Here is a 26,052-nt window from a genome sequence, read left to right as displayed (position 1 = left end):
AGAGCAGATAGCTTTCGGCTGCAGGGAAGTGCTCTGCCTCCTCAGCCAACACACAACTCTCTGCACACTTCACCTTCTGTGTAAGCTGGCCAAGCAGCCTCCCATCAGCTGCTGGGCCTCCAAAGCTTTCATCTGGCAGGCTCTGCTTCTTCAAAGGAAAATCCAGGTCAGTGCAAAAGCCCTGGGTACAAATTTCTTCCAGCTGGCTCTGCATCAGGCCTCAAATATCTACTAGCAAAGGGCATCATATCTTTCTTCTGTGTATCAGCACCAACCACCAACTAGTAGGTCACAGTCATGACCAGCTCCTGGCTCCATGCTGCTCTGCAGCTGCCTGCATGCCATCAGTGGTGTACGTCCCGCTGCTCAGCAAGCCCTGGTCTGCAGCCAGAACAGTTGTAAGCATTGCTGGTTACACCAGTGGCTCACTGTACTGGGAGGGTGCTAGGCAGGGATGGACAGATACTGTGGCAGCAGGAAGGCTTTGCATCCATGAGAAATCTAAGCCTAAAGTTCTCCTAGAGACTGAGACCCTACAGCTTCCTGCACCAGCTAGAGGGTGATCCTGAAGGGACACAAATGCTTTAGAGGTTCCTACTTCTTTCCTGGGGCCCAGTACTGTGCTGCTCCTTTGTATAAAAAAAAAACATTCAGTAGGCTAAACCATCAGCATTAGAGATATCTTCAACCAAACCACCCTCTTTCCACAACCTCACCTGGACAGCCCTCCCTTGACTAGGAGGCTGCATAACTCCTTTCCTGCAGGCTATTTTCTCACCCTGTGAGAACATGACTGTGAGTCATGTTGTGAGTACAACTTCCATGAAGTTCAAGGAACCCATTCATCTCACAACTCTGGCCCTTTCAAGATGTTCTCTTAGCCTCTGTGTTTTGCTCCCACACCATATCTCACTGCCCTCCCACCAGAGTTTTCACATCCCTTTGGGCTGTGCCCTGAGTGCTCTCAGCACAGTTGTCTTCATCCAACAAGGAACCAACCAATGCAGACAAAGCACCAGGCACTTCTGGACTGCTCATGAGAAGCCTCCAGCTTCATCCCATTTGCTTCCTGATGTCATTGCAATCTGCAGTTGGCCTCCTGACACATTACAAGTCTCCGTTTGCAGGATGCCACCCACATGCCCCATTCTAGTCCATGCCAAGGGCCCATCTCTCCCTCTGCCACTGGGACAGAGCCCACACCAGCCACCATGTCTCCACATGCAACCTAGCAATTGCTCTCAGCCTGTGCACAGTGCCATGGCCAATCTGATTCGTATTACACTTTGAGCGTTAGATTTCATGAGTCACCAAATCAAACACTTTAGTTCCAACTATATCTACCTGTCATTTCCCCTTCAAGCTCCCAGGCTGTAAATCTATCAGAAGGAGCCCAAGTTTGCCTGCCAGCACATACTTTATAAACAAATACTGCTTACTGTTCGGCCTCCCTTGCTTCCTGCAAGCACATGCTGACAGTGATACAGCAAACACAACACAAACATTTAGTGGCAAGACCTGTACGTTTTGTGGAGCTGTGGCCACATAGTTACAAAGCCCTGGCTGGGAACTCCTGGCACTGTGATTATACACATGAGACCCAGAAAACAGCACTTTGGGCGGCTTCCTCTCCTACCACCCAGCACCCCCACAGCAGCAACTCCACCCATTCCCAATGGATGTTTGCTAAAGCCAAGGATGGAGACTCCAGCATCCCCTTTTACTACCGGTTTTCAGCTTCTGGTGTATGGATCTCAGCAGCACATTGGTAGTTCCACTGGAGTTGCATTCTGGGTCACCTCTTGAATATGTCTTGTCAGCACTTACACTACTGCTCAAGGTCTGCCTGCAAAGGTTCAAATGGCCTGCTCCAGGTGGGCTGTGCCAAAATACATTCTTTAGGTGAGAACGACTACTTATAGAGAATCTTCACTGCACGAGTATCACTTTGGCTTTTGAGCACTGCTGAGCAGAACTGTTCAGGCACATCACATCTGGCTTGGCTCAAACACTGACCAATCTCCCCCCTGGTCCCTAACATGCTCTGGATTTCAACACATTACCCTCAATTTAAGTGGCCAAAAGCTATCCTGTCAGTTTCGAACAGGTACACATTTTTAGAAGCCCTACATCTCTTCCAGCTCTCATCCCCTTTGTTTATCAACAAACTCTCCTCACCTTGGAGCTTCTTTTTTTTTTATTTCTAACATTAATCCTCTCGTGCATAGGGGAGTATTAACACGTTTGCCTTCCCTCACATCCCATATCTGTCCTTTATCAGGCTTTGCAGGTTGGGCATTCTCATCCACACCCAGCTTTTCTTCCTGAATGCAGAATCTCTCTGTCACAGAACCAGGTTTCTGAGCTAGTTTCTCAAGGTCACATTGACTGTTTCCTCCTCCTCACTTCTGCATGACAGGAATCTTTACTTTTTTTTTTTTTTTTTTTTTGCAGCAGAGCTCAAAATACACAGGAATTTCATCAGCTGGGCACATTTACAAGCCCTTACCTACAAAGCACGATTAGCACTTCCCACTAAGGAAACCCTTAGTGATGCACATAACCAAGAGATGGCAAGCAACATCTCAGTTGTCAAAGCTGCCTTCCCCCGGGGACCAGCATGATACCCTGCTGCATCAGCCCTGAGAGCATCCCTGCTCCCTAGTCTGCAAGTTGCTCGCTTGGAGGTTATTGGGGTAAGTTCCTTTCAGTCCTCCCTCTGCAAGCATTTGAAAACATGACACTGGACAGGCACAGAACTGAGGCAGTTCTCTCGGATGGTACTGCAGAAAAGCCCCATCCTCGTGCATTGAGTAGCTGGTCCACAGAGATCCAAGAAAATTGAAACTCTGCATCAATTCAGGAACCATAGCAGAAGGGTGCATGTAGGCTGCTCAAAGCAACATCCCTGGAAACACTTGGCAGCACTGACAAAAACCCTTCTTTGTTTGGTACTAATGGGAACGTGCCATCTCTCAACCAGCAGGAAACACATGGGAAGAGAAACCAAGAAGCCTAGAGGGAAATCCCTTTCCTTGTGAACACAGCAGGGCTAACATCTGTAAGGGCAAGAAGCCAGAATGCCACATGAGCTGCTGCAGCAGGCACAAATTCTCCAAGCTGGCAGAAACATCTACTCCAAGTTCTGCCACCTGCACCCTTCTGACAACAAGCAAGGCTGATCCTTTTGTATGGTCCTTACAGAGACCACTGCTCCCAACACTGGCAGGCTGGGGACAATCTCACCTTTCCCTCACCTTCTTTACTGCACTGCTAGAGTAGCACTTGTGTAGCAGGGTTGGTTACAAAGAATCCACAGCACAGGGAAGCCACAGGGGCCAACGCAACCACAGCCCCACAGCAAGGAGAGTTGAGCTCTCATTCTGACCACAGGCTGAGAAGGGATTCAGTATCCAGAGCAAAAGGAGGAAAGAAGTCAATAGCTCCTCAACAACAGCCAACATCAGCAAAGGCTTGAAGGACCTACACAGCAAGAAGACTGGATGCAGCCAGCAAGCCAGGACAGCTAGGGAAGAATATCTAGGAACCAGCAACCTGCATCTACTGGGGAAAGAACAACAGGAGCTAGAGCTTCAGCAACAGCAGTACAGAGAGACTGCACACACAGCTGACACAGCATCCGGTAGAACCAAAAGCAGCAGGGCGACCTCGGCCATGACAGCACCCAACTTAGAAAATTGTGATGCTGAAAAAAACAGAGGCTTTAAGGCATGTCATTCCCCCCCCAAGCACCAGTCCTAGTAGCTATTTCTTCCAATAGTGAAAACGAGTAAGTTGCCCAGCCTGTGAGAGACCAATTTTGAGCTCCTGGGAGTTGAATAGAGAAGGTCATAGAATGAGATGGATACTAAACACAGCTTTGAGACTCACCGTCTCAGAGCACTTCTGCACACTGCTTTGAATAGAAGACTGCTGGACCCCACTTGGTGTATTATAGTGCTGGAAGATGCTGCAGTCTGTCTTCTACAGGACGCTTGTTCTGACGCTGCCAAAGAAATCTGCTCCAGACAGGGAAGTGCTCCTGAATAACTTGTGCTTGCTAGGCAGAACAAGAGTAGAACACCTCTTTTTGAGTTCTTGAGGTAGATGTGACCTTCTTGGGCTGCTTGGGCAGGGGTCTGTGGCCAGGAGTACGCACACAGACCAGGCAGGGGATGCAAGGCCCATGGACAACCACCAGTCTTTGTGAGATGTTAAGCGGGCTGTTCTTTTCCTTGGTCTCTTTCTACTCTCTGGTGTTGGCAAGAGGAGCTGAGCCATGCTTGGGAACACAAGGAACAAAGCACTGGTAGGGCACTGGGCACAGAGATGAGGGTGGCCAGCCAAATCAGAGAACACAGAAGTACTACTTCAAGGCAAGCAGCCCGGCTCCCAGGCCCACAGATAAAGGTAGGTGAGATAAAACAGCTGCTTAGACTTGAAGGAGAGCAGGCCTTGTTTAATCTAGAGCCCCACCTCAATGGTAGGATAAACAAAGAAACGGTACTTTAATTGGGCAAAGCCACTCTGAATCATTGTTTACATGGAACACAGCTCCACAAAATTAAGTATCAAATCTGTGGAAGTCCAAGGACTTGCAGTTGGTAACAAGGGTTCTTCCTGCCCACAGCCCTTCCTTGCACTTACTAAGAACACCAAGATCCCAGCTAGACCTGAATGTCACACCCGCAGCAACACTGCACACCGCAGGCTGCCAGAGGTGATGTTAGGAAGGGCTCTCCATCCTAGATGGGTCAGCATCACACAGGAGAACAAACACTGGGCATCTGCCAGGCCTGGAAGAAAACAACACCATAACCCAAAGCAATTGCCCTGACTTCTACATTACAAAATCATTCCTAGCACAGGCTACAGAAGCAAACATCTGCCAAGAGTTTGAATCTTGGTCATTGTGAGTCAGGGGGCACAATGAACCCATTGCATGTTCTGCGTATTTTCTGATTCCACCTTTCCCTCCCAAATCACTGTCTCATGCTCTGTGCTTCCACTGACTGCTTCAAGTGCCAAGGGAAAACAATGTGTCTGTAATGATGGCTGGGACCCATATGCTCTGAGTCAGGATGGGCAGTACACCCAAATCAAAAGGGGCTAGTGGACCCCAAAGACCAGTAGGGCATTTCCACAGTCAGCAAAACTGTTCTTTGCTGGCTCATGTGCTGAAGATGGTGAACACACTGTTCATATCTTGTTTCTGGAACAGACAACATGCCACATGTACTACACAAAATGACAAATCACCAATAGAGCTGCAGCTGATGCCTCCAATGCAACATGACAAAACAGCAAACAATTCCTCCAGAATTTTTCATACAGGAGCAAAGTTTGGCCTTCACAAACATATCACAGAAACAGAAGCATAAAAGCAATTAATAGCATATAGCATTCAGAGATTGATTACTAATTAATAACTCAGATGAGCTTCTCCCAACACAAATCTAGCCTTGGCAGCTGTAAGGGCTTAATGCTTCCTAAGACGTTTCTCCAAGGATCTTCATGCAAAAGAAATCACCCCTGCTAAGGAAAGCTCCCAAGTACATACTTATCTTGAAATGCTCTCACTGAAGTGCTTGAAACTTAAGCACATGGGTAAACTTAAGTGTTTGCCTAAAGAGGGACAGACTCAAGCAGTGTGCTCTGGTTCAAGCACCTGATGTTTTCCAGGACCACTCATTGACCCTTGGCTATGTGCACTGGTCGTCAGCCCAGCCTCAATTGAGCACCTTGGGGTATAGTAGTTGAGCCAGAATTTACCTTTGATGGCAAGAAATAAGGTCCAGTGGCATACTTTGCAGCAACAACTGTCACACACTGCCTTTGTATCCATACCCTGAGAAGTCAGAGTTCTCCTTTGGTCACATCCAATCACCAACAAACTCATCGTGTCTCCCTAGCACATCCTCTCATTTCCCACTCACCCTCAGCACAGCTGCTTCCTGCAGTGTCCACACTGTCTAGAGTGGAAGACAAATGTATTTATTTATTTTTTTTTTAAATAAATACAGTACTTTGACAAACATCAACTCTCACTTGATGAAGTTCAGTTTTTACCATTTAAAAATCAACGAACATTCAAAACCTCTTAGCTGTTTCACTTCCAAATACCAGAACACAACTGAACCTGTCTGTCAGACTTGCTATGCATCACCAATGTTAGGGCTTATCAGGCCCTTGGCAAACATGCACATTGCTTTATAGTTGGGTATTTTGAAAAAAAAAAAAAATTGGAAAAAATAAACAACAAAAAGCAATAAAACAAATCCATCTAACCTCATGCTGTGGAAGATGATCTACAGATTTGAAGCACAGAGAAGAACTGCCTTACCACACGAGAGAAGATAGGCTTCCTACCACTTGATTTCCAGAACATGGTACAAAAATATGCTGGAAATAAAGTACAAACTTTTTAAAGGACATCGAGTTGTTCTTGTTTTTTGTTTTGTTTTTAAACCAGCGAGGAAAGCACAGCACCACCAGCTCAGCTCACATATTAGTCAGTTTGCTTCTGGAGTGTCTTTTGCCTGGCTCTTCCAGTGCAGCCCAGCAGTTGAGAGAGGCCATCCTGAAAGCCCAGCACTGTGCTTACCTGTTTGAAACCAGCACCTGGAGGTGGAAAAGTACAAGGATACAGGAGGACCGCACCTCCTCTAGCCTTCCTGCGCAGCCGCCCGCTGCCTGCCTATCTATGCTGGAGGCCTGTCGCTGTGATCTGGCCACAGCCCTGAAAGCAAGCAGGGAGGCTGGAATTTCCCCCCTGGCAGCCTGCCCTCCTCTGATGCCACCCGACTGGCATCCTGATCAAAGCCTCTGAGGAATCCCGAGTGCAGAAGTCAGGGCCACACCATCCACCCAGCACGGGGACTGACAGCAGGGTGATTGGTTTTTTCACAGGGGGCAACAAAGGGACCAAGATAACACTGTGGGGTTCCACGTTGTGCAAACACCCTGACAATGACTCTCACCTTCTGTAGATCATCAGAAATCCACAGCCTTTTCAATTCAGACTTCAGTGTTTGCTCTGAATGGCACACACGTGACACCTGTGTGACTGGGCAGAGAAGACAGAGCTCATTCAGTGCCCCAGGCTCTACGAGAGCCAGCTGAGCTCATGGCAGCCAGGCCCAGGTCCCACAGTGCCTGTGCTCGACGGCGGGCAGAACTCCTCCCAGTATAGCATCAGATGACTATTTATAACGTGCTGTTTACCAACACTGAGCACTCCAGCGGTGGAAGCAGAGGACCTTGATGAGTCAAGAGAGTATGAGCACTCTGGATCAGATGAACCTTCCTCCTGTTACAGAAAGATCAGAAGTTCATGGGAAGCTGACCTAGGGTGGGGTGTTGCAGGATGGCTGATCATGTGCAGCTCCCTCCATGGCCACTGGACTTGAGGGTACACTCAGCACTTCTTATTAACAGACACCTAAACTCTGGGCAATCTTCCTGTGAAAGGAAGAGAGTGCTGTTGATTAGATCCACCACACAAGAACAGGCCATCATCCTAAGCCCTGGAAGCACAGTGCCAAAGAACAGATTTAACACAGGGCCCCTGAAAGCCTCCTGACAGCTTGTGTGATGTTCTTCCAGCAGCTCAGTGGCTGATGTAACGCTGTGACAGGGAGTTCAGGCACTGCCCAACTCCTGTGGAGGAACAGCAGCCCTGCCAGTTGGTGAGCCTCTGGCAAGCACGTGGGAACCTGGCCCCAGCTGCCACTCCGCCTGCCTCCAACAAGGCCACCCATCACATCGACTCATTGCTCCTGGGCATCGAGCAAGGACACCCGACTGCCCTCAGCTGTGGGAAGAGACAAGCACAAGACAGTTTGGGCTCAACGAGGGATTAAGAGCCCAGGTCCACAGGACTCCTGTTTGAAACAAGGCACCTGAACAACAAAAGGAAGAGTATCTCCCAGGGTTCCTTAAATTATGCAGGCCTCCTGTGGTGTCCAAGGTATACCCTGCCAGGGTATGAACCTTCCCAGCGAGAAACAGACCCTGCAGTGTTGTTACTGAGCTGAACACCCATATGGTTGCAGATCAGAGTCTTGAAAGCCATCCAGGCAGAACAATCAGTGCCAACTCCTGGCTCCTCCTAAAGCCACCATCGCATTTTCCATTCCTTCCTTCTAGCTGAGCCCATCTGTCTCTCTGTGCCAAGCTCATTTTTAGAACCTCATATTTTCCTCTCCTTCTTGGAGAAAGTTATTACTTTCCTGTTTTCAGACACTCAGCACACCTTCCATACCGCTAAACTGATAATGGACCTCCTGGCTCCATTCCCCTTTGCCATTTCCTGGATCCATCTTCTAAGCCATTGCACTTATCAGCCTCAAACAGTTTGGAGAGGACATGCACTTACATTAAGAATCTTGGATCGATTTCTGAGCTTCCACTTCTCCTAGCAGGCACAGGGAAGGTTGTTCAGTGGTCTCACCAGACAGCCTCAGTGTATATCCAATCACAGCCTGGAGTCCAGAGGCCTGGCTGGACCACATAATTAGTGACAGAACCACAGGACATCATCAGATGTAGATCCTAGAGATTGTTGATCATCTCCAGGACAAGTGTGTTCCTCCTAGAAGCTCTGCTCATTCTCACATCCATGCCTTCAATGCTGATAAACCTTCAGCTTGACCTGACATGTAGCATGAGATGAAGGAGTGCTCCAGTGCATCACTTCGGTGTTGGATCTCTACCACAGCAGGGGCTTGCTGGGGAAAACATACCCAGGCACCTGTTGGTAAGCAGGCCTGTGGCCCACCCACTCCTCCCACCACCAGCATTCACAGATTCACCCCCATGATCACCATCCAGCTCATCTCCTCCTACCCACAACCATCCCTGCTGCCTCAAGTCACAGGCATGCTGCTGATACACCCCACAACTCTTCTGCCTGGCAGAGAGGAAAATTCCCATGGAAGCCCTCCCAGGAAGGCCAAATCATTAATTCACTGGAGCAGCTTGCTGTCTGCATATCCAGGAGAGAAGCATCATGCACTATCAAGTTTTGCCATTGCTAGTTCAGTCTTCCAACCAACGGTCAGGCTTGTCAGGACAGGATACACTCCCTGCTCTCAAGGGATGGGGGGTTGTGGTATGGCAGCCTGGTCTAGTGGTTGGTATCCTGCACATAACAGGGGGGTTGAAACTAGATGATCATCGTGGTCCTTTTCAACCCAGGCCATTCCATGATTCTATGACACGCGAGTTTGCCAGGCAGAGCCCCAGAAGCATCTCTTTTCCCCAAATGACATATATATATTTTTTTTTTCCTCAAAGAGTGAGAAAGAAAGTTTGTCCTGAAGGGCTCTGAAACTTATCCTGCACAAGGCTCCTGCAGGCGAAATGGGACATGAACACTCATGAACCTGTACGTGGGGATACAGAGCAGGAATAATGAAGCCAGCCTTGGCACGGGCGTTGTAGAAGTTGTTTTGCTGTTACTCCAAAACTCTGCTTGGGGCTACTAGAGCCAGCTCTGCAAAGAGGCAGTGCAACATGGCATCTAGGGGAGGCTACAACAGATTGATAAGGGTGATTGAGTGGACCAAAAACAGCCAGAGGGGGAAAGACAGAGTCAGAGGGAAAGCAGGCAGGCACACTTGCTGTGGACCAGACAGGCTTATGGTACTCCACAACTTTTCAGGACTAGGCTGGGTGTTCCCAATCCATGCACTCGCTCAGCCACAACGCATGAGTCCAGCCTGCACTACTGCACAGATGGGCTAGTTTACCTTCTTGACAAGGTCTAAAAATACCTTTTCTTGCTACAAAAGATGCAGTGCAAACAATAGAGTATACTTACCATGACCCAAACAGCAAATCTCCCTTACCTGAAACCTGTGTTCCCCCCCCCTCCCCATTTACCAGTCACTTGCCTTCAGCATACCAATAGATTGGTCACTCACACATTCTGTAAGCTCACTAGAACTGGACACTTCCACTGCTTCATCTGCCTGTTCCCTTCTCTTCCCAGTCTGAGCTTTTGGACGAGGCCATCCCAGACACCTTCCAGCATGGTCTCAGACACAGAGGCAAAGTCCCCAGTGATCAACATGTCTGCACAGGCAGAGTCTGCTGATGGGGGTGCAGTTATACTGGCAAAACCGCTTCTAGGTGTTTTGAGGTGGTAGAAGAAACCAGAATGAGAAGTTGGAGCATTTTTGCCAAAATAACAGATCAGTAGAGCAACCAAAAGAGGCCGCCCCACACCTCAAACCAGCCAGAAGACTGTAGGTGTTTTGAAGGAGACACCCAACGCACCCACAGGCACGGCCCAGATGAAAAATCACCACCACCAGAAATATTTCCATGCCTTCATCCACTGCAGAGGCGCACCCTGTGCCCACCAGAACAGAACTACAGCTGCTGTTCCATATGTCTCTCCTGGAGCAACTCTGGCTGTAGGAGATGTTCCCCAGAACAAACACAAACGCCTACTGAGGTTATTTCCTGCACATCCAAATTCTGCTCTCATCTAAATGGAATAATACTTGAGAAAAAAAGCACAAAAAGCAGTGACACACTGTGGGAGGGGGGGATTCTCCCCAGTGTGCATCAAAGCATTTATTTCCCCTGACTTGCAGCAACAGTCAAGAGCTATCTATTCATTTGCTTTGAAGTTCCTCTTACCACAGACAAGAATAAAAGATGAAGACGTGAGAGTGCAAGATGCCATGAGCTCTAGGCAGTGGGGATTTACACAGGATTCATCCTCATCAGGCAAACTGGATCATCTTTATTTTTAACAGCATTACAGCGTTAGTGGGTGAAAGGGAAGCCGTGGATGTGGCGAGATTTTAGCAAGCCATCTGCTGCAGCAGCTCACCCAATCTCCCTCTCAAGGTTTCTTCATTGGGTTATGACAGAAACATTGCCTCTCAGACTGGAAGCTGACTTAGTGAACCTTAATACAACAGCAGCCACAGGTGATAATGCCCTGGCCCATAGGCTGGCCAGAACTAGAGGCAAGGGTGATGTTTAGTTTTATTCATCTTTGACCCCAGTGACGAGTTTAGAAGCTGGTGAGTAGGCTCCCAGGTATTTGTTTGGCAAGGAAGCCAAGTGCCACAAGGGGAGGGATGCAGTCTATCACTCAAAGAGACAGATGGGCTGAGGCAAGGAAAAGCAGGGAACAATTGCAGGGGCACAAGCACAGACAGTGCATGAAGGGCACCACTGCGTATTAGCTGAGCTCAGGCTAGTGCTTGCTTTCTGTTTAAGAGGTGTCTGTCTCCTCACAAGGCAGAGGAGTCCCAAGGAAAGGGCTAACACAAACAGCAAGGCAGGATGTGCTGAGAAAGTGGTAACAGGTTGCAGGGAAGGGGTGAAGACAGAGACCTCCAGCTGCCTATTTGGCCCTGGAGGTGATCACAGCCCTGCATTTTTCATGCTATCCTTTATAGCCTGGCATCACTACCCTTCCAAGCTAATGACACACAGCCATAAGACGTGTTATGCTTATGTAGGATAACTAAGTCCCACCTTAATCTTTTCCTTGATTAGATAAACAGATTGATCTCCTTATGTTTCTCACCATAAAGATTCATCTCCAGCCCTCAGATTATTTTGTAGCTCTCTTCAATTTTTCAACATCCTTTTCTGAGCACAGACACTGGATTTAGATAAGAGTATTTTAGTATCAGTCTCCTGAGCACCTTCTCCTGCAGTATTCATATTCCTATGGCTACTCATTGCTTCCTCTGCAGGTACCAAACATTTCATGTAATCTAAGACGACCCCTTCCACCCTGGCAGTTACAGGTGAGATTCTTCATTTCAAGGCACAGCCAGCTATAATATGTCCATATTTAAGAACTATTTGCCAATTTGTTAAAAAAAAAACCAAAACCTAAAACAAACCTCAAAACAGATACAAAAACTGACAAAAATCTTCAAGATAGCCTTTCCTGCTTCACCATCTCAATTGATGGTGACTCCACCACCACAGGTGAAATGATTTCCCACCCCATCTTCAAAGACAATCAACTACAGTCTTCGAGCAGCACACTGCTGTACGTTCTTGAGAAAGTTCCCTCTTCCACCTTTTTTCCTCAGGCTAACTCAGTCCTAACTCTTTACATCCTCCCTCCCACACTGTCTTTCTAAAGACCTTCATCATTTCTGTTGCACTGCTGGATACTTTTCTTGTTTGTGCACATCCTTCCAAGGATCTGAGCCTATTGCCTCTGTAATCCCCCATCTATGTCAGGGATAGCAGTAATTATTTCCTGCACTTTAGACGTGGCACTCCCAACACAGCCTGGCACAAGGCTTGTGTTGTGTGCCCCTCCCCAGCAAAGCGCTAACTCATCCAACTCCCAAATCCTGGTGACACCAACATTTCCCCCCAGCCCTGCCTCTGCCCTAAGCAGGCTGTCCTGCCAGGGAGAAGTGCTGTCAACCTGCACTTTGAATGCAGCTTTTCAACCAGTCGCACATCCAGCTGAGGGATGCTTCCCATCTCCCACCCTTTCCCCATTTGTTTATGAGGCTGACACATGGGCCAGTGACACAGGCTGACTCAAGTTAGGATCTATAACATCCATCGCCCCCGCTCAGCTGCTAGGCGAGCCATCCTTCTGGGCAAGGGAACTGACTGATGTGATGCAGTACCATCCAGACAAAAATACATTGGTGGCTTTTTAAAATCAGCATATTCTCTTAGCACAACAGACACTGCTGCTCAGCTATTTATTCCAGTTTATTTAGACTATCTGGTTGTAGCCCTATTCTTTCCCCCTATACATCAAACCTTGAGATTTTCCTCTGCTACGTGTTCTTCAGCATGGCTGCTCATCACACAAAAACTGCCCTAGCTTATTAAGTACTCAGGTGAATTTCATAAAGCTCTGTCCACTTGATTACATCTAATTGACCTAAATGGTCATCACCTGTTTTTACTTCACTTGTGCTCGGATTCACTTTTTAAAATTAATTCCTCTAAATCCCTCATCACCCTTGACCTTCTGTTCCAGGTGAAGACAGAGTTCCTACTTACTGTCACCTTGCATTTGTTCTTCTCCACTCAGCCAGTTCTTTGCTTTGTCCAACAGCAATGACCCTCCTGCTGCAGCCAGTCTTCACATGGTTTTGTGTCCAGCACAAATTCAGTTCCTTCCTCCAGATTCATAATGTTGCAACTCATGTCAAGTGAACTGCTTTTCTACAGTGAGTAACAACAAACCCTTGGGCAGTTACCGCAGTGTAACAGGCACACGGTAATTTGTTAGCAGGTCTATGCCTCAAGTATAGAGAGGAGCCCAGCCAAACCAAATCACCAGCTTGAACACAGTCACCCCAGGGAAGATGTCTGCCTCACCAGCAACACCAGAGCCCAGTGTTTCATACAAAGGGAAGCTAGATAATAAGTACAGAGCTGAAGGATGCATTTGTTTTAAGACCTTCCCTAGGCCCATGGCACTAGATTTATTATCAAGTCAGAAGCAGATACCCTCCCCAGCCCTGCAGTACTACAAGGCTCTGCCTGACCTTCAAACAGAAGACACCAGCTGATGATGACTGCTTCAAGCAGGAGATGAGGCCTGCAGCCATCTGGGTTTCCTCTAAGTAACAGACAGTACCAAGACTGTCTCATTCCCCAGCTTTGAAGGAACAAGAGATAGAGCCTACCAACAGCCACTGTTTAATTTGTGAAAGCACCAAATGCAAGCTAGAGCCCCACTGGCTGCTACCCAGAGTTGAGGTCTGCAAGGAATTTAGCGCAGGAACCCCCAGGGAAAAGGGGAGAAGCAAAGGTCAGAGCAGGACAAGAAAAACAAGGCAGTGGAAGCTCACAGTGCCTTCTTCAGGCAGGGAAAATGAGGGGCTCTTTGGTGGCTGCTGGGTTTTGGAAGCTTAGGAAATGTCTGCAGAAGACAACAAGCATAGCCAGGCACGAGCCCTGCCTGCAGCCACTGCCTCCAGGTGCTGACAGGAGACCTAGCTTGAAAGATGCAGAAAGTTCTGCCAGCAGGATCCCCACCTTGCCAGCACTAAGCAACTACAAACTTGTGGAGGCAGAGCAGGGAGATAGGCAGGCAGCATCGACATGGGATACCCCATCCCTGGAGGTGTTCAAAGCCAGGTTGGATGGGGCCCCAGGCAGTCTGATGTAGTATTCAATATGGAGATTGGTGACCTGCATGCAGCAGGGGGATTGGAGCTTGATGATCCTTGAGGTCCCTTCCAACCCAAGCCATTCTATGACTTTGACATGCAGGAGCAGTGAGGAAAACAGAAGCATTTGCAGTACTGTTTAGCAATTACATGCACATAGAGAGAACCTAGCAAAAAGGAGCAAACACTGCAGAGACACACGGAGAAAAGCATTCACATCTCACATTTTGCAAGGGAGCCTCCGCCTCCTGCAGCTGATCTGGAGCAGAGGGCAGACACCCAGCTCCAGGCCGGGAGAAAAGAGCAAGGAGGCAGTGCCAACCACAGGCCTGCAGCCTCACAAAAAAGCTATTTCACACTGTGAGCCTCTGCTTCACAGGCCTGGCACCAGCACCACAAATCTTGCCCTCTCTCTCTTGCACTGTGTGTACTCACACACACACAAAATAATTCCTGGATTTTTTATTTACTCATATTTATCAGGAATCCATCCATCATAGCCAGATCACAATCAAAGCAACCAAGCAAGCAGGCATACTCACAGACCTGGGGCTGCAGGGGCCAGAAGCTGGACTGCACCAAGAGCACCAGGGGTCCCTACTGGAGCTCACAATGTGTCAGTGCAAAAAAGAATGATGATAACTGCCGCTCGCAGTGGCTGCAGCCATCACACTGACCAGGGATGAAAGCAGAGCCATGCTCGCACAGAGGCACTTGCTTTCTGTCTTCTCAGCTCCAGCAGAGCCTCGGGGGAGCTGGGAGGAGCAGGAGGCACCAATCTGACACCAGACAAAGGCCTTCCTCTGAGTCACGCAGCATCCCCACGGACACAGCCCAGCCGCTCCCTTCCCTGCCGCCTCCGCCATCGGGCCAGACCCGGCACTGCGTGCCTAGTTTGGGGCACAGCACCTCCATGTCCCTTCCACGGGGCAGGGCTGTCGAAGGGCAGTGCAACACCCGGTGCCACAGGGAAAGGCTACTTCGGCTTGGTTGCCATGGGGATGGAGATGCAGCCCAGCACAGGCAGGAAACGCAGACTCACCCGAGGGCAGGTGCCTATGGGAGGGGAGAGGGGCTTCGGGTCCGAGAGAGAGGTGTGGCCCCTCTCCTTTGTTCCCACCCCCCGGAAAACAGCTGTTAATTAAAGAAGGTCTTAATAGACATGGAAACAAACACGTTCTCTAAACATCCCCATTCTCTCACTTCATCTCTGCACCAAAAAAGCTCTGGGAAAGCTCCAGCCCGCTCCCCAGTGAGCCCCACCATCATCCTCGCCTCCGTCACCAGAACAAAGCTGATGCTTTGATATGCAAATCCGCCATCGGATCCCTAATCGTGCTGCCTGCAGGCAGCACAACACCACACACAAGGGGCCTCCTTTGCCTGGGAGCTGCAGCCCCTCGCAGACCCCATCGCAAGGATGGGCACTGATGGAAGGAATGCACACTGAGATCAAAACCACCATGCCAAGGGTGCAGGAGGCAATGTGGGCAGCTGGCAGGGCCCCACTCAGTGCCCTTCGCTCACTGAAAGCACGACTACAAGACAGGAAAGACAGGCCATTGGTGCACAGGTTTCTGCTGCAGGTCTCACACTCACAGAGATGTTCTTTGCAACCTTGTTCTTAGAAAGAAGTATATCCCACTTTATTGTATAAGCATTTATCAGAAGAAAGCCCGTTTCCAGGCCATTTTCTTGCTAGGAAACATGACTGAGGATACTGTGAAAGCCTGAGCGAGGAGACACAGCAGCACATAGCTCGGCACCTTCCTTTTGCTGCTTCAACTCCTGACCCCGGGATGCTTCATGATAGTGACACCACGCTCCGGTCAAAGGGGAAGAAACCGGAGCATCGCAAGGCTCAGAGCAATACTCCCAACAGGAAAATCGACACCTCAGAACACAGAGCAGCCTCAGTTCCTCCCAAGGTTACCAGCGGCTGGAAATAGAACAAACCTGGGGCAACCAAGCACACCCCTGAGCCCAAGCACAGCCTGCTCCCAGCCTCATCTCTATCATGCTTCCGCACCCAGGTGAGGGCTGCAGGTGGGCCACAGCCCTTAAGGACCGTAAAAGAGCCCGGCACGAGAAAGACCCTCCCAGGCGGACGCCAGCTAAATGCAGTCAATAGGATCCACGTCTTTAAAGCACTGCTATTATTTCCGATAGGCACGGAGCCTTCCCGCAGCCGGTTCCGAGGCCGGGGGGGGCGGGGGGCTGGAAGGGGGTGCGGCCGCAGCCTGAGGCCCGCGGAGCTTCGTCCCACGTACGGGCGGGGCACCCGCGGGGCCGTCCAGAAGACACCGCAGCAGCGGGCAACAAATACCCCGCGAGGCCGACACGGGGCCGAGCGCACGGGGAGGGGACGGAGCGAACGGCCCCGCGGTCCTAGCTTCATCCTGCCCCGCTCAGCACGAGGCCCGTCCCGGGCGGGCCGTAGCCACGCCGCTCGCCGCCCGAGCGCAGCCCGGCGCGGCCGCGGGCTTCTCCCCGCTCCAAGATGGCAGCCCCCCGCCCCAGCCGGCCTCGCCGCCCTCCTTTCCTCCCCCCCTTCCCCGAGCCCTTCCCGCCGGCCTCGCCGCTCCCCGCGATGCCGCATCGCTTACCCTGCGTCAGGCGCGGACGGGCTCCCGGGCTGCCGCTGCCGCCGCCCCGCCGGGCGCTGCGGTACCGCGCTGCGCTACGCCGCGACGGGAGGGAGCGATCGGCTCGGTTCGGCTGGGCTCGGGGCGGGGCGTGGCCTCGAGCGGGCGTGGCTTCGGCACCGCACAGCGATGGGCGGGGCCTGCGGGCGGCGGAGCGCGCGTGCGCATTGCCGGCGGGCGGAGGGCCGCGGTGCCGCTGAGGTGCGCGGCGGGCGTGGGGGCGGTCGGTGGGCTGGGGGCGAGGCGGGGCGCGGCGCGGCGCGGCGCGTGCAGCCGGCGTCCGGCGTCCGGCGGTGGCTGTGTGGGAACAGCCGTCTCTGTCGCCGCCGGTACTGGAGGTCGCCGATCCTTAGGCCTTCCGGGCGGGCCCGGCTGCGGCCTTGTGCAGATGGCGCCTTGTGCAGATGCCGCCTGCGCCGATCCTCGTGGGCCGGGGAGGAGGGAAACGCGGAGGCTGCTCTGGCGCTTACACGCGGCCGCCGTGTCCTCCGGAACGCCTTCTTCGTTTCGGGATCCTTTGGGGACCGTGCTGCCAGGGTTAGGCTATGAGCATGGGGGAATGGAAGTGGGATTCCTGTGCCCTGATGTGCAGCGTGGACCAAGCGGTGCTGCGTGCTGTGGGGACTCGGGAAGTGTGTGTGCAGCCTGGGCCCTGCTGCTTAGCCCCCTAAACCCTCCTTTGGAGCAGTTCCTTTCGAAGAGAGCTACTAGCATTCACCTTTCTGTGGACAGCTGACCTAGGTCAGTGGTTCCTGACTTCTGTTGTGTTCTTTTTCTTAATGATGGAGCTGCCACTCCCCACCTTCTCCTTCTTGCTTGGCTCCTTTTCCCTGCCATCACACTTCAGTGCTTGCGAGTTGGCGATCACACCTTGCTGGTTGGGATTGGGTCACACAGGTTGCGGCTGCAAACAGGATGTGGGCTTGTGGCTTGCTGTCTGTGGTCCTATTCTGAGACCTCAGTGCTTTTAGATGTAGTGGAGATGCAACCAAAAGGAGATAGTAGCAATGAGATAGTGGTCTGCAAGTTGTTCTCTCAATTTATGTGTGACTCCAAAAGACCCTAGTGAGGACAGGTTTTGCCTCCATCCCCACAGACCATGTCAGTGCTTCTGGGATTGGAAATCTACTCTGGCACCCTTTTCCTTTGACCTTAGGAAGTTCTTTCTTTGGCTTAATTTCCTGCTGGTTGCCCAAGGAGGCTGTGGATGTCACATCCCTGGAGGCATTCGAGGCCAGGCTGGATGTGGCTCTGGGCAGCCTGGTCTGGTTGTTGTCAACCCTGCATGTAGCAGGGGGGTTGAAACCGGATGATCATTGTGGTCCTTTTCAACCCAGGCCATTCTATGATTCTGTGATACACTGGGAACAGTCCATTGCTATTTTAGTACAGCACCGTGGATATGAACGTATGTAATGTATTAATGTGCTTGGATACTGGAACAGATATAAGTACCTTAGAGCTGGGACTTCTGGATATTTAAAATAACTAAAGTAAGTTTTCCATTAAAGCTCTTTTTATCTGCTTTTCCTGATTGTGCAAATGAGGTTAGCGTGTTTCACTGGAGAGCTTTTAGCAGATGTACCTGCAATGAGTTGCTATTGGTAACTCAGATCAATAAACACCCTGTTTAATAGCTAATACTACTCATAAATGGAATTCATGAAGACTTAATTCCTCTTTGTGAATTTGGCCTTTCTGCCTGTCATTAGTGCAAAACCAATTATATCTTGGTAATGGGTATCTTGTGTATTTTTAACATACCCAAGCCCTTAATCACATCGCTTCCTTTACGAGGATGGCCATGAATGGATCGACCCCACAACTCTCTTCTGCCTCTTGCAGCACACCCTGACAGGCATTCCATAAGTAAACCCATCGTGCCCAAGTAGGGGTTTGGGTACTTGCATTGCACATATTGTCTTGGATTTATTTCCTGTATTTTAATAATAGATGGCAGATGCAGGTCAAATCTTTGTGGTGCCCAGAGCATGTCTTTTTTCATCTCTTAGAATGCTGGCCCCCACTATTTGACGGTTCAGATCACTTTGTATTTTGACAGCAGCTTTTGGCCTCAGGACTTGCTTTGCACATCCGTTGACTCTCCCTGTGGCCTGTTTGTGTGGGTGAGTTACAAGCTGAAATAGAAATAACTGAATGATTGTGGAACTCCAGCTCTTCAGGGGGAGCAGGGAGCAGATGTCATTTCTGATTTCTCATTAAAAAGGAAAGCCGTACTGGATTGCTAGCTAATAGCATTATTTAAAAGTACTTCTACTCTAGGATGCAGGCAAAGTAAGAATGACATCTTAACTGGGTTTTAGGCTTTGCACCATTGATTAAAAGCTTGGTCAGAGCTGTTTCACTGTTCCATTGAGTGTTCAGACAGAGATGTTTTTAGTGCTCCCATGACTATATTAGTAGAGCAGATTGATACTGAGTGTTGTGAGATGCGTTTGTATTTTTTGCTGAAATGGAAGAGATTCTTCTCTCGTCAGAATCTCTCGAGCTGCTCTCCCACTGTAAGTGAAGGGAGATTTGCCAGTGTTCTGCCACATCTTCTTGCTCTAGCATTCATGCAATCAGGCTACAAACAGTACTGTCTAACAAGAATGCTGGAGCCAGTATAAGGGAGCTGATGGAAATGTGTTTTGTGGGATCAGAGGACTCCTTTGTTAGTACTGTGTGCCCTGAAGTGGGCTTAAAGCATGTATGTAATTCTGCCTTCCTTATCTGGAGGATGTCCTTGCTTCATATCAGCTCCCTGGGGTGTTCTATTTGTGTGTTTGCATGCGTTTTATGAAACTTGTATGTAACCCAATGCTGTTATCTGGGATGAAATTTTCCAGAATTCCTCCATTCAAAAACCACTTTAGCCTGCGGTAAATATAAATCACTTCTTTAACCATCTGGGAAGGTGGTGAAGGTAGGAGCTTTAATATGGTACTTGAAAATGGTGCGGTGGGTAAATAACTCCCAGAAGTGTGAAACTAATGAAGAGCCCCTTTGTGGTGTGATTTTTGAACTTGATGTCAGTCTGTTGCACTGGATGTGGTAATGCTGAAGGGTCCTTGAGATGAGAAGGGAGTGTTTGCCATAGCGAGTTATTGCGTGTTGAGTCTGACTCAGTGAAGTAGAAATTGGGTCACCCTAGTGAGTATTTGATTAGCAGACTCCTCCCCCTTTTCAGAATCTGAACTCAGTCTGAATTCTGGGTGAATTTTTAACTGGTTTGTGGAGCAGGAAGAAGCTGTGTGCCTCTAAGATTCGGATTTCAAGAACTCGAGTCTCTCCAGCCATGAGAAAGAGCCACTGCTAAAACTGAGGTGCTTTTTAATACTACTCTTGCCTCATATGAACGACTTTGAAGTTAATCCTCCTTGAGCTGGAATTTGGACTAGCTGACCTCCAAAAGTCTCCTCCAAGGTAATTCCTTGATCAGGAGCACATTAGTGACTAAATGCAAAGCACCAGTGCTATTTCTCCTGTCCAGGCTACGGCAGAGTGCACTCCTCCATCAGCTGGGCAGTACCAACAGCAGACTTCCTAGGAGTTACTGCACACATGCTCCTGGTTGATGGTTATAGGGATACTCTTACCATGTGATTCTGAGCAGTGAAGTTGGATAAGGGACCGCAATCGGAGATCCACCTTTGGGAGCAATCCCAGGTCATGTGCATTCCCCAAGCATGTGCTAAGCACAGCCTTCTTCAGAAAGTGTGAGACAACATCAGCTCTGGAAAGGAGGGGACTTTCATCTCCTTAGTAGCATTCAGCCTTTGGCACTGGCTCTGAGTGCTTGTGCTGCAGTCAATGACTTCTCTGCCCTTGCAAGTTTAGTTTGGTCTTAGCTCCTCCACAGTGGGCAAAACCAAGGGCAGAGGAGATCAGGTGTCTGTTCCAGCCACAGAGGGAATGAGGTAGAACTGGGCCACGCTGAGGAGTGCTGGAACCAGACCCAAAGGGTAGGCTGTTTCTGGAAGGGAAGCTGGCTTGTTCCTACAGTTAGGGGTATGATTCATTGTTCAGAAACCCACTTGCACCCTTCCTTGCATGCTGGGCTCCTTGCCACAGAAGCATTCTTCCTACTGCCCTGAACCTTCTTGCACACTGGAAATATTCTGTTTACTCAATTCCGAACAGGATGCTGCATTCCAAGTAATCAATCACTCAGAGTTTCTTAGTTTATGACACATCTTAATATACTGAGGAATAATTCCTAGCAGCAAAGGGATACTGAGTCATGTGGAAAAATAAACAGTCCTTGTACACTTTAAACTGTTGATGCTTCACTCAGAAGTTTTGTAACTTCAAACCTTCACTGCTGCCACAGGGTAGAAACAAGCGGTGACTCCTCCTGAGACTGGTAGTGAGTTCACAGTTTAGGCAGCACTCTGGGGCTCTGACACATGGCCTTGAGCACGCTGAGCTGGTTGCGGTGTTGCTGTCCCTCTGACAGTGGGCAGAGCATGTTCCTGTCCCTGCCCTGCAGCCCAGGGCTGTCAGCCCTATATAGCTGTGAAGGCGATGGTGTCCTCCCCAAAACACACCTCTCAAAGGCAATAGAGAGGTTGACTCAGCAGTGCTGCTAGTTTAGGTCTTCTGGTGGGCTCCGAGGCCTTGCTATGCTGCTGGAGGAATTAGGAGCACTCTTGCACCCTGGGTTTGAGTTTCGCGCCGGGAAGCAGCACACCCATGTGCAGAACAGGACACGGGCTGTTCTACCTGCTGGCACAGGGCGTAGGATTACAGCAAGGGAGTTAAGCTGAGGTTGTGTAGCAATCCTAACAGCAAGGCTAGGTAATCAGGCTTTGATAGCCAGCGACACTGTAAATACTGCAGGGCCTTGTTTCTTGCTATGCTTGCACTTTTAGGTGAGGCATTGTTGAAAAATACAGCTTCCCTGGGGTCTTGTTTTAGTGCAGAAGTGGTAGAGGTGGGCTCAGAACAGATACCCTGAGTCATCTGGAGACTTCATCTTCTGCCTAACAGAAATGTGGCTTTGTTATCGACTAAATGTAAGCACTGATTATAGCTTTTATCTATTCCAAACCTGCCTGGGTGACAGCTGAGATGGTTTGTCACACATGGGAGAATGCATGTTTCACTCAGGGTGCTCTGAGGAGAAGTTAGGTCATCTTTATTAAAAAAAACAGTTTCACAACACGGGACTCCAGAATTTGGCCTTATGCTCAATACCAGCAAAAAGAGATAAATGGTCCATATAATGTTAGTGTTTAGAGAGGAGAGAAGCAGGGCAAATGCTGGTTATGCTGCCAAGGTCTAGGTGGGCATTGTCACACAGCAAGCTGCAGTCAGAGAGAAGTCTCACTCTGTGTGAGCTGGCCTGAAACAGGATGGCATCGGCATCTTTGCTGCTTCTTGCTGTTGCTTGGATGTGCTGCCATAGCTGCCTGGGTCATTGTTCCTAACCCATGTCTGGCAAAGTGAACTGGGATCAGATAAGCTGTTGTGACTGACTCAGCAGGCTGGACCTGATCCGTTTGACAGAATGGGGCTAGGGAGCAACTAGGGATGCAGTTAGGGAAGAGGGTGCGGTCATCTCAGAGGTTAGCCTTGTAACCGGGTTCTGCTGTGATCAGGGTTGTGTTTTGGTTGGGATTGAGCAAGCACTGTGAAGGCATGGGAAGCTTTTCCTTCTGGGCAGCTGTAACAAAGCAAGATTGGTAGGAGTGAGATGTTGGGCTCCAAACAATGCTCAACAGCTTGTATATGTACAAGGGGAATCCCTCATTGGTGGTTGAGCTGTGTTTGTCTAGCAGCTTGTGTTTTGATGCTTTGATGCCAGTCTGCAGAGCATCTCTGGCTTTTTGCCTGGTCTTGTAGGCAACACTGATAGCTTTTACTGGTCACTCTAGTTTCTAAATTAGAAGCTGTTCACATCCAAAAATTCTCAAACTTGTTTGTTGTTACATGGTTCACAGTGCACAGAAGAGCCTTTAACCTTGTGAGAAGACTGCAGCTCAGGGGTACTGAACTCAGCGTTATAGTATAAGCATCTCAATTATATTCTCTAGTGAATTCAGGCAGAGGCTCTTGCTGTGCTTTGTAGCACACTAGTGATGCTGTTAGAACTCTGTATGCTGAGGATTACAAATGTACAAAAAGTTGCTGAAACCCTAGTGTGTGATTGCCATAAGAAAAAGGAAGTGAAAAAAATTCTGTACAATGCCCAGAGTTCATAATTCTCTTATTTCTTAACAGGGCAGCTTACCAGAATCCAAATGGCTCTCTTGCACAGGCAGTTGGGATTTTCCTTAAGCCATCTGAGCAACGCAGTCATCCAGCGACACCTCAGGTGATTTTCAAATCCTGCTTTTGGTTTTATTTTCTTGCTTGGAAGTGATGCTATTAAGTAAATCTAGCATAAGATATAGTATTTCTAATTAAAAAAGAATAATGTAATATGAGAAAAATATCATAGATGTCTCTTTGCAGATTGTAAAGTGAACCCAAATAAATGCAAGTTCCTGGCAGTCAGAACACGATTCAAACTCTGCAGACATTCCATGTTCTCTAAACTCTTCATTTAAGTTTTAACATGAGCTCCTTGCTCATCCATGCGAGTCTCCTGCCACTGTTTCCTGGTTTTTACACTTAGGGATGCGTTGATCTTGAGCTTGGAGGAAGTGGTGCTTGAACCAACTCTCTTGGCTCCTTTTAGTGCTCTAACCCACAGGATACCTCTAACTAGGTCTTTGTAGAGATCAGAGTTGGCTTTCCTGATGTCCAGGACTTTAGACGTTCAGACCAGAGTCCTGGTTATTGCCCTGTTTCTTCCATATAAGACCCTGAGCAGTATCTCATGGTCTCTGCAGCCAAGGCTGACCTCAGTCTTCACATCCCAAATCTTCCTTGTTTGTGAGAATAAGATCCAGTGGCACACATCTTCTTGTCAGCTCTTCCACCACATATTTAAAGGATATGCACTGACAGTGAGAAGGAGGTGAAAACCCTGAGACAGGAGTGCTGCTGCTGGAATGCAAGTCAGCAACCTGAACTGAGAAATCATTCCTGTGTGGTGAGCTTGCTTTTGGATGTGGGGACTTTCACTCTAAGGCTGTGTCAAAAATGAGAAGAAAAGTCCACCTTGTGCAGTTATCTTGTCTAGCAGTAATCAGGCAGTCACACATTCATAGTTGTGAATTTGCTACTGTTGCTTTCTAGACTTTGTGCAGCCTAGGTTTCCCTTTCTCCCTCTGGCAATGCTCCTCCTTTAAACTTCTGCTGTTCTGCCTTCTGTGTTGTGCAACCATAACCTGGCAGACAGAGGAATGGGGTGTGATAAAAGAAGAACAATTCCTGAAAGGGAAGTTAAATTCTCAGCTTATCCCTGCTGCTCTCAAGTGTATTCAAAGTCAAATCCACTGATTTAGAACCATGCAGTGTATTGCTGTTATTTCTTGCTACTCCTGATAATCCCACAGTGCAAGCAGACACAGAAGGGAATCTTCTTTCTGGGTTCCTCCCACATGGGGATGGTGATTCTAATTGGCAGCAGCTTAGCACAGCCACAGTGGGACTCAGAGGTCTCGTTGAGAGCAGAATAAGGTTGGTGAGAGCACCTCATGCACTTCACTGAGAAGGAAATTGGTCAGAAAATTGCTGGGTACTGTGTACAAGACTGAAAGAGGCTGACTTGAGTCTTAGCTTCCTGTTTGTGGGAGAAGCAAGTGCATTTTTTTCGCTTGTAAATTGAAGTTGAACCGAATCATCCACAGTTGCTTTAAAAAAAACTAAAATACAGGCAGTAAATACAAGCCACTCTTCTTTTAGTCGTGTTTCAGAGTAGAACCGTTGTCTTATGTTTGACATTTACTGAAGAGTGTACAAAGCTCATAGTAGCATCTGGCTTTCAGAGAACGCATTGAATGCAATGGATGCGTCAGCCATATGGTACGTATTTGTCGCTGGCGACTTCTGAGTGGTTTTGTAGGCACAAGATCCCGTGCTGGCTTTGCCCTTGCTCCCCAAGGATTACTGGGGAGATCTGTCTCTCATTCTTTCCTGTCTTTTGCCAGTGTCAGTGGAGCATGCCGAGCAATACAGAAACTTACTCGCGTGCGAGTGGTGGACAACAGTGCCTTGGGAAACGCGCCCTACCACCGGCCACCAAAGTGTATCCACGTGTATAACAAGACTGGAGTTGGCAAAGTAGGAGATAAGATCCTTCTGGCTATCAAAGGAGAAAAGAAGAAGGCTTTGATTGTAGGACACAAGATGCCTGGTCCTCACATGACGCCTAGGTTTGATTCTAACAATGTGGTGCTCATAGAAGACAACGGAAATCCGTTAGGAACTAGAATAAAAACACCCATACCCTATATCCTGCGGCAGAGAGAAGGAGAGTTCTCCAAAGTTTTGGCCATTGCCCGCAACTTTGTATGAGAGTTAGAGATTTCTGTCAATCCTGTTCATACCCTTTCCTACAGTACCTGTTCCTTGGTCCTTTTCTAGAAAAAGGTGAAACACGCGGAAGTTGAGGTTAATTAAGAGTCTCTTTTCCTGTTTATGACATACAAACAGCTAATTTAAATTCTGAAATGCCTTGTTTTTCTCCAGAAGAGAAAACAGCATGTTTGGGAAGTGGTCCTATACTAACACTGCTCTGCTGGTGTTACTTTGGTCTCCAGTTATTAAAGTAAGAAGATGAAAATCTGCATTGTTTTGTACTGCTTATGCTCTGTTTTCCCTATTTCGACTGTTCACAGTTCTGTTGGAGCAAGACACAAAGCCCAGTCCCTGGCCTGATGGTTCTGGGATGTACAAAATGGATTCACTTATAATAAAGTAGGAGAGATGAGAGCAGTGTAATGAATTGTTGGTCCTTTCAAGAAAAGTGTTAAGTTTCCTCATCTTTGCCTCAGGAAGAAGACTTTAGGAGTGAATGGGATAGGGAAAACCTGATGGCCTACAACTTTGGTGGTGTGTGATTGAACAGGACATAGCAGAGCTGGGAAGGGAAGGAGAATGTGGTAGTTTTGGGACATGGCCTATGCTCTCCACCTGATCAACCTCAGGAAATTAACTTCTGTTGTCTCTGGACAGTACAAGGGTTGGGTTCAGACTGAAAGTTTGACTGGAAGAAACATTTCAGTTCCAGACAGCTTTTTGAGACTGCATCAGAGAACCTAGGTTTGTCCATTATCTGTTGCTGATAGGCAGCATGTACTCATTGGTAAGGCCAGCTATTGTCCAGAAGTGCTTCCTAAACTTAGGCACAACAGTGTGTAGGTGCTGTGCTGTTGTGT

The 26,052-nt window shown here is 48.8% G+C and overlaps 2 protein-coding genes across 5 annotated transcripts in view; one reads left to right on the top strand and one right to left on the bottom strand.

Annotated features, from left to right (window-relative positions):
* Positions 1–16,796, bottom strand: part of TMEM63B (transmembrane protein 63B) — a 38,528-nt gene extending 21,732 nt beyond the window's left edge. Inside the window, exon 1 of one of the 4 annotated variants that reach the window (XM_042815425.1) lies at positions 16,742–16,796. Coding sequence is in view for 3 of the 4 variants with exons in the window: in XM_042815408.1 (XP_042671342.1) it covers positions 6,981–6,994 (14 nt within the window). In the remaining variant the exon portion in view is untranslated. Of the gene's footprint in view, positions 1–6,980; positions 7,047–8,377; positions 8,524–16,741 lie in introns of those variants that run through there. The other 3 variants (XM_042815418.1, XM_042815408.1, XM_042815399.1) reach the window with 3 other exon arrangements.
* A 127-nt stretch (positions 16,797–16,923) lies between these two features.
* MRPL14 (mitochondrial ribosomal protein L14) lies at positions 16,924–25,461 on the top strand. The gene is made up of 3 exons (XM_042812871.1): positions 16,924–16,981; positions 23,006–23,099; positions 24,823–25,461. Exons 2-3 carry the CDS (start codon positions 23,026–23,028, stop codon positions 25,187–25,189), a joined length of 441 nt encoding a protein of 146 aa, XP_042668805.1. The 5' UTR covers positions 16,924–16,981; positions 23,006–23,025; the 3' UTR covers positions 25,190–25,461.
* The last annotated feature ends 591 nt before the right edge of the window (positions 25,462–26,052 follow it).

This window comes from Centrocercus urophasianus, unplaced genomic scaffold (genome assembly GCF_019232065.1).
Source record: "Centrocercus urophasianus isolate 14NV4802_14NV808 unplaced genomic scaffold, USGS_Curo_1.0 seq_10, whole genome shotgun sequence".
NCBI classification, from domain to species: Eukaryota; Metazoa; Chordata; class Aves; order Galliformes; family Phasianidae; genus Centrocercus; species Centrocercus urophasianus.
Note: the sequence above shows the minus strand (reverse complement) of the source record. Positions and strands in the feature narration are given on the sequence as shown.